The sequence below is a fragment of the Lupinus angustifolius genome, chromosome LG09 (assembly GCF_001865875.1).
Source record: "Lupinus angustifolius cultivar Tanjil chromosome LG09, LupAngTanjil_v1.0, whole genome shotgun sequence".
Lineage (NCBI taxonomy): Eukaryota > Viridiplantae > Streptophyta > Magnoliopsida > Fabales > Fabaceae > Lupinus > Lupinus angustifolius.
Genome location: NC_032017.1, coordinates 5,959,234 through 5,967,718, shown reverse-complemented (window position 1 = coordinate 5,967,718; position 8,485 = coordinate 5,959,234). Strand labels below are relative to the sequence as shown.

Below are 8,485 nucleotides of genomic sequence, written 5' to 3'. Positions count from 1 at the left end.
TAGGATGTGCTTTCGCATACGTGAAATATACATAGCACTCCCAGTGTACTTCCCATGCATAAGACTCTTCTACCATTTTTTATCTTCATTTACTCATGTTACTCTATGTCATACATTAATATTTTGTCTACATTTCTCACAACTTCTCCATGTTTAATTTTTTACAAGTAAAATTTTCATAAACGAAAGAACTCAAGTGTAAGACTTTTCTGACATTTTTCTTTTCTTCCCAATCACACATTTTACTTTTTGACATAAATTAACATTTTGTCAACATTCCTCACAACTTCTCCATGTTTTATTTTTCACAGGTAAATTTTTTCTCCCTCCAATAAAATTGTGTATATCATCAATTTTATCCTTCCAAATTATTTGATCTAAGTTATTTATTTTATTTTATGCATTTGTGCTGTATTAATTTAACTTCAAAAAAAGTAATATCGAACGTCCAATACAAACACACTTTTATACTGCTAATTCACAACTCTAAAAATATTTCACAAAAATGGAATCCAAGATTAGACAAAGTTTTTAGTAAGTGCGTGTTTTAATTACTATCTGTATTTTATGACAAGAGTTAGAATCTATGATCATGGTGACCTTCAGTTTTGGAATACAACTCCTACTGAAGTAACTCATATCTATGATCATGGTGAAAGGAATTTCCCCATGGTGTGCACGAACAAGAAGAAGAAATGATGAACAAATGAAAGAATGAAACTCAAGGAAGAAAAGAGACTTTGATTTCTTATTGAATGATGCTTTGATAACATATTGATTTATTTGAAAAGCTGAGCAAACTCCCTATTTGTACAATGAAAACAGAAACAGAAAAATAACAGACTTTCCAAAAAGGGAAACTAAACTAATTAACAGAAAACAGAATTTTGAAAATATGCTAAAAAAGGAAAGTTCACTAAATCAATCATTTTCAATCCATTCTTCAATTGGTTGAACTTTTGAATCCTTGGAGTTGAAACAATCTTCATTCTTCACACAGTTAGAAAAGAAAGATAAAAATTGAGAGAGTGAGATTCTTGAGGAATGGAGAAGGAGATAAGGATTTAGTAAAAATGTCAGCCAATTGAAGAGAAGTGTGGACAGGAAGAAGATGTATTGTATTGTTGAGAACTCTCTCTCTAACAACATGACAATCCACATCAATGTGCTTTGTTCTTTCATGAAAGATAGGATTTGCAGCTATGTGTAAAGCTGAGTTATTATCACAGAAAATGCTAACAGGTTTAGGATGAGCTATGCCAAGATCTCTAAAGAGAAACAATAGCCATTGAGCTTCACAAGCAGCCATAGCAAGTGCTCTGTATTCAGCTTCTGAGGAGGATCGTGAAACAGTGTTCTGCTTCTTGCTCTTCCAGGAGACCAAGGCACTGCCCAAAAAGAAGCACCAACCAGTAATTGATCTCCTTGTGTCAATGCACTTGGCCCAATCTGAATCAGAGTAACCTTGTATGGTTGTTGTGTTATTTGAAGGGAAGAAAATGCCTTGTCCTGGTGTGTTCTTTAGATATCTAAGCACTCTAATAGCAGCTTTGTAATGTAGATTAGTAGGTGAATCAAGAAATTGGCTTAATGAACTAACATCAAATGATATGTCAGGTCTAGTGTGTGTTAAGTATAGTAATTTACCTAACAGCCTTCTATAACTGGTTATATCATTGAGAGGTGTACCTGACTTAGAGTGAAGGTTGGAGTTGTATTCCATAGGTGTACTTGCAGGTTTGGAACCCAGCAGACCAGTCTGTTCTAATAGATCAAGAGTATACTTCCTTTGATAGAGGACAATACCTTGGTTGGATCTGGCAACTTCCATGCCAAGAAAAAACTTTAAATTGCCAAGATCTTTAATGCTGAAAGTGTTGTGCAGGATGGATTTGGTCTCAATTATTTCTTGTAAGTTATTTCCTGTCACAATCAAGTCATCAACATAAACTAAGATTGCAGTAAAATTATCTTTGATGCATTTTGTAAAGAGAGAATGGTCAGAGAAAGATTTCACATAACCCAATTTTAGGAGAGTAGTGGTAAGCTTTTCATGCCATTGCCTGCTGGCTTGCTTCAAGCCATAGATGGACTTTTGGAGTTTGCAAACCATGGTTGGATCAGGGACAATGAGACCTAGTGGTGCCTTCATGTAAACTATCTCCTTTAAGTCACCATGTAAGAAAGCTGTATTGATGTCAAGCTGATGCAAATGCCACTGTTGCATAGCTGCCAAGCAAAGGAGCACCCTAATTGTTGTCATTTTGACTACTGGACTAAATGTGTCTTTGTAGTCAATTCCTTCGGTTTGGTTGAATCCCTTTGCCACTAGTCTAGCCTTGAATCTTTCTATGGTTCCATCAGCATGATGTTTGATTTTGAAAACTCATTTGCAACCTATTGCCCTCTTGTCATTAGGAAGATGAGACAATGTCCAAGTGTTGTTTTTATTCAAGGCCTCAAGCTCACTGTGAATGGCTTCTCTTCAGGCAGGCTGTTTAATAGCCTCAGTGAAGGAGTTTGGTGTTTGATCAATGGATATGGACAGAGAGAAATTTTTGTGGCTTGTAGATAGGTTGTGGTAATTAAGGTTCTTGTCTATAGGATGCCTACTTTTTGTCTTGATAGGTTTAGAATTGCTCAATAGGCTACAATGATAGTCCCTCAAATAGCTAGGAGGACCTCTAATTCTATGAGGCCTTATAGGTTGTTGGGAGTCTTCATTTGTATGTTGATGTGAGTGAGTAACAGGTTGAAGTGAGTCAGGGTATTGATGTTGATTAGGGGGATTCAACTGTATTTCAGCTTGAGGTAAGGGCACTATGATGTCCAGGTTTTGTTGTGGATAAGTGCCACCATCAGTTGGTGCAGGGTCATTAGGAGGGACATGTTCTGGTGCAGTGTAAGGGGAAATGTCTATCTGTTCCCTAGATTTACCATCACTACTGTCTTGGCTCTTGAAAGGGTAGATGTGTTCATAAAAGGCAGTGTTTCTGCTTATGAAGATCTCATTAGTGTTGATGTCAAGCAGGATGTAGCCTTTGGTTCCCTGCTTGAATCCCAAGAATGCACATTTTCTGGATCTTGAATCAAACTTTTTCCTGTGGTTAACCAAAGTAGAAGCAAAACAAAGACTACCAAAAGTCTTCAAGTTAGAAATATCAGGCAAAACATTATGCAAAATCTCATAAGGGCACTTATTGTCAAGGTAAAGACTTGGTTGTCTGTTTATTAGGTGAACAGCATATGCAGTAGTAAAATTCCAAAAACATATAGGGATATTAGATTGAAAAGTTAAGGATCTAGCAACACCAAGAATGTGTTGGTGTTTTCTCTCAACAATACCATTTTGTTGAGGTGTTTCAACACATGTTGTTTGGTGTTCAATACCCTTTTCAAGATAGAACTCTTTCAATATAAATTCTTGTCCATTATCAGTCCTAATAGCCTTAATTTTGGATCCAAACTGAGTTTCAGCATAAGACACAAACCCCTTAACTAATAGACTGGTTTCACTTTTCTGTTTCATAAAGAAGATCCAAGTGAATCTTGATTTGTCATCCACTATGGTTAAAAAATATTTGTTTCCAGAAGTGGATGGTGTAGAGATAGGTCCCCAAATGTCTATGTGAATAAGATCAAAACACTTATCAATACTGGTTGTACTAGAATTATAAGGTAACCTCTTTTGTTTAGCTAGATGGCAAACTTCACATGGATCATTTGTCTTATTACACTTGATGATAGGAAAAATAGATTGCATAAGTTGCATCTTTCTATGAGATAAGTGTCCTAATCTATTATGCCACAAATTTCCATCATTGTAAGAAGTAAAAAGATTCACATTGTGAGTTTTAGCAATGTGTTTGCTGAAAACATTAAGAACATATAATCCTCTCCTCAGCTCAGCTGCACCAATCATCTTCAAGGAGTGTTGGTCCTGAATTTCACAACGATTGTTTGAAAAAATCAAGGTGCAGCCTAAAGACTTGACAAGTCTAGAAATAGATATTAAGTTAAAGTTGAAGCTAGGAACATATAGGACATCTGAAATGTACAAGATGTCTGAAAAAATAACTGTCCCTGAGTAATTAGCTGCTACTTTATTACCATTAGGCAATGATATGGTGAGAGGATTGATCCTCTTGAAATCATGAAAGGCAGCAAGGGTGCAACAGACATGATCTGTTGCACCTGTGTCTAGAATCCATGTGATGGATTTGTGTGTATTGTTAATGTTGATATTACCTGAGGACCCTGCTACTGAATTTGAAGAATTTGAAGTCATATTGATTTGATTGGTTGTATGGATGGTTTGATTCATGGACTCTTGAATCATTGCCTTGAGAGCATTATGTTGAGCAGGTGTGAAAGCAGATCCAATATCTGCTGCATCACTTTCAAAGTCTTGCTTTAATTCATCCCCTTGTTCACTGATTTTGTTATCTATTCCAGAGTAGCTATTGATATTAGTAGTAGTATTGGAGAAGCTAGGAGGAAAGCCATGCTTCTTGTAGCAAATGTCCTCTGTGTGACCTATCTTTTGACAGAAAGTGCATATTTTCTGTCCTCTTCCTCTTGAATTGTTTGTCATTCTTCCTTGAGTGTTGGACCTTCCACCTATTGATCCTCTAAGGCCTCTCCCTCTGCCTCTTTGTCTTGTGTCATAGCTGTTGATGCTGGGTGCAGGTGCTGAAATGTCCTCAAGTGTCATTTGTCTTTCTTGCTGGATGAGGATGGAGAACACATTATTGATTGGTGGTAAGGGCTGCATCAGCATTATCTGAGACCTTACAGCTGAAAATTGATCATTGAGCCCTGCCAGGAAGCATATGATGTATTCGTTTTCCCTGTACTTCTTCATGATAGGAATTAATCTGTAATGGCACTTCACTTCACACTCACACATAGGAATTGGTGTATAGTCGTCAAGCTGTTGCCATAGTCCCTTCATTTGTGTAAAGTATTTATCTACCGAGGAGCTTCCTTGCTTGATTGAATGCATTTGCCCAATGATTTGAGAGATTTTGAAGATATCTCCTTGATAGTATCTTTCTTTGAGATCTTTCCATATCTCTGCTGCTGAATCCATCCAAAGGATGGTTTGAACTATGGAGGGTTGCATTGATTGAGTGAGCCAAGAAACAACTAGGTTGTTGCATCTGCTCCAAATAGGCTGCATTAAATCAGTTGAGGGTGGTCTGGGCAGGGATCCATTTATGAAACATAGCTTGTTCTTGGTGTCAAGAGCAATTGTCATTGCTCTTGACCATTGGTGATAATTCTCACCGTTTAATAGGCTAGACACCAATATTGCTCCTGGATTTTCATTTGATGAGAGGTAGTATGGACTTGAAGGATCAAGGATGGGGTTGATGATTTGGTTGGCCATGTAAGTATTGAGTGTGCAAGGAAGGAGGTTGGCGATGAGGAAGGAAGAAATCACATAAAGACAAAGAGTGAGATTGGTTGCGCAGCAGAGACACCCTCAAAAGGGTGCTCTGATACCATGTGAAAGGAATTTCCCCATGGTGTGCACGAACAAGAAGAAGAAATGATGAACAAATGAAAGAATGAAACTCAAGGAAGAAAAGAGACTTTGATTTCTTATTGAATGATGCTTTGATAACATATTGATTTATTTGAAAAGCTGAGCAAACTCCCTATTTGTACAATGAAAACAGAAACAGAAAAATAACAGACTTTCCAAAAAGGGAAACTAAACTAATTAACAGAAAACAGAATTTTGAAAATATGCTAAAAAAGGAAAGTTCACTAAATCAATCATTTTCAATCCATTCTTCAATTGGTTGAACTTTTGAATCCTTGGAGTTGAAACAATCTTCATTCTTCACAACAAGAGTTAGAATCTATGATCATGGTGACCTTCAGTTTTGGAATACAACTCCTACTGAAGTAACTCATATCTTAGGGAAAAATCTTTCTTAGTCTAGTTTTTTCCATTCTGATGTACCAAAAAAAAATAGAGGTATATATGAAAGATAGTAATTGAAGCCTCCTCCAGGACTATATGTAAATAATATTTATTTATTGCTTGCTTTATTACACCAGTACCCAAAAAAACTGAACAATTTTTAGATGGTGAATAAAGCACATTATTTTAAATTTAACTTAGTAATTAAAAAGCATGTAATATAGGCCTGTGCAGAATTCTTTTTGCAATTCTTGTAACAATCATCTCAATTCCTTTTTGCCTGAGCTGCATCTACAACAACAACAAAATCCAAAAAAATATCAGATATATATATTTGGGTGTGACTGAATTTGAAATATCATGTATAGAAAAATAACAAAGGTTAAATTAAGATTATATATTATATATAGATAGACAAATTATAAAGCTCATGACATTACCCCCAAACAATTTTTATCACTATATATATAACAAGGACAAGACGTTAGTCTAATAGTGTAAAGACTTCGCTATATATCTCTACGTTGACCAAAAAGTCAAATATTTGATTTTTGAGAACTGACACTTGTTCAGAGGTGTGATCACGTACCCTGATAAAGATTAGTTCCTTACCCAAAAAATAAAAAGATACTCTTGGTAGTATCAAAAAAAATATAACAGAGTGATGCAAACATACCATGCATAGAATTTGGGATCATTGAGAGGTTGGCATTTTTTCAAACACATGTCATTGCAGAGAATCCGTGCCCCGACACATGCTTGACGACATTTATAAATACAATCAGCTACGCTTTGATCTTGTGCAGTTGCAACTATAATTAGAACAAACACAATCAAAAGTTGCATTGCCACAATATTAATCTTCATTTTTTTTAGATAGCATGTTGTTGTTGTTGTTTTGAGGCTGAGAGCACATTCACAATTTATAGACCTGGAAATGATATTTTTTAATCTATTTTGGGAAAATATATTTAAATTTAAATGATTAGATTAGTTATGGAAATGATATGATGAGTAATTTGTCAATATTAAATTGATATATACTTTTTTTTCCTTTTCTCGATATTTGGTCAGTATTTTTAAACAGCAAAAGGAGAATGTTTAAAAATAATAGTCTTCAATACATTCTCCTTTTGCTATACATTCTGGATATCTCGTCATTATTTTTAAATTGATATATATAGTCTTACACCTTTTGAAATATTTACTAAAGTGATGCATTTTTCTACAAGCTCGGCAATGCTATAGCCGACTTTTTATTTTTTTTGGTCCCACAAAACTCGATAATGAGGTGAGAGTTTCTATTTTTATAGATATTTTATCCAAACTTAGCACCCATAATGAAGTATTTTTTTATCTTCTCGCTCCAAAATCGGCAACCAAATTGGAGTTTCTCCTTTTTTTACTCTCTCCAAACTTGGCAACCAGATTGGAGTTTCTCCTTTTTTTTTTTTACTTTCTCTCCAAACTAGGCAACATGAATGGAGTGTTCCTTTTTTGCAACCAGGTTGCCGAGTCTCCATATCTATTTTCAAATAGCTGTTATTTGCCAAAGGTAATTAGCATCCTACTTAAATCAAATATAAATATGTATATGGGTTTCTCTTTGCTTGGATGAAGTTTATCAATAATAGGGTGTGAATTTGTGTCGACTTATACGTATAGGACTTTAATGCTACGTGGAAACCTTGCAGCCTATGTGGCAGTAGCATGAAAATTTACGTGGGTAATGTAGTTTGACTACACTATCTCATATTTGGTATAAGTTTTGAATTAATTATGAGAATGATATAGTTTTTATGGATCTTGTGGATAGGGTCTACGATTTTATCAAAGTTATGGATGAGAAATGCGATTTTCCACCAATCTCGTGGACCAGAGTCACGACTTTCTTACACTGTGTCAGCCTTCATATAAGTCGTGCACCAGGGACACAACTTTCATGGCAATGTCGTGGACCAGATACACGAGTTTCATGCAATTCTCGTGGACCAAGGACACGAGATCCAAGTCGTGTCTTGGATTCACGATTTTCAAACAACATATATATCCCCATCCCGACTCAAACCACACCGAAGGAAGAAAATGTAGGAAAAATATTTAGGGTAATTTGTAATTGAAGAAGTCTAATTATTCAAGGTAACTAAAAATACTTTATATTTTTCAGTTCATTTATTGTATTAATTTTATTTAATGTTAATGTATGTTTATACGTAAATGACAATTATTAGATATATTGTTAGTGATTTTAGTGATGAAGAGGACATTGAGCTATGTGTTGATGATGATATTCAAATTATCACTAGTGAACCAATTAGCATAATATATGATACTCCTTCATCTTTTTTCGTTAGCATTGATTATCAGTCTGGACAAGATTTTCCATATAGAAGTACTCACGTAAATAATGATGTGTGGATAATGATCTCTTTGTTTGTATGCAATTTGAAGCAAAGGAAGCAACAATAAATGCTGTAAAACAATTTCATATTAGGAATTCTGTTGATTACCATGTGGACGAGTCTAGGCCAGGTAGATATGTTGCCAAAT

General features: G+C 35.2%; 1 protein-coding gene across 1 annotated transcript; it reads right to left on the bottom strand.

The window, feature by feature from the left end:
• LOC109356178 (uncharacterized mitochondrial protein AtMg00810-like) lies at positions 1,001 to 2,263 on the bottom strand. Its single transcript, XM_019599514.1, has one exon. The coding sequence runs from the start codon at positions 2,261 to 2,263 to the stop codon at positions 1,001 to 1,003; it is 1,263 nt and encodes a 420-aa protein (XP_019455059.1).

What these genes read in the sequence shown, in the direction of transcription:
- LOC109356178 (XM_019599514.1), bottom strand. Translation starts at nt 2,263, where the DNA reads ATGACAACAATTAGGGTGCTCCTTTGCTTGGCAGCTATGCAACAGTGG.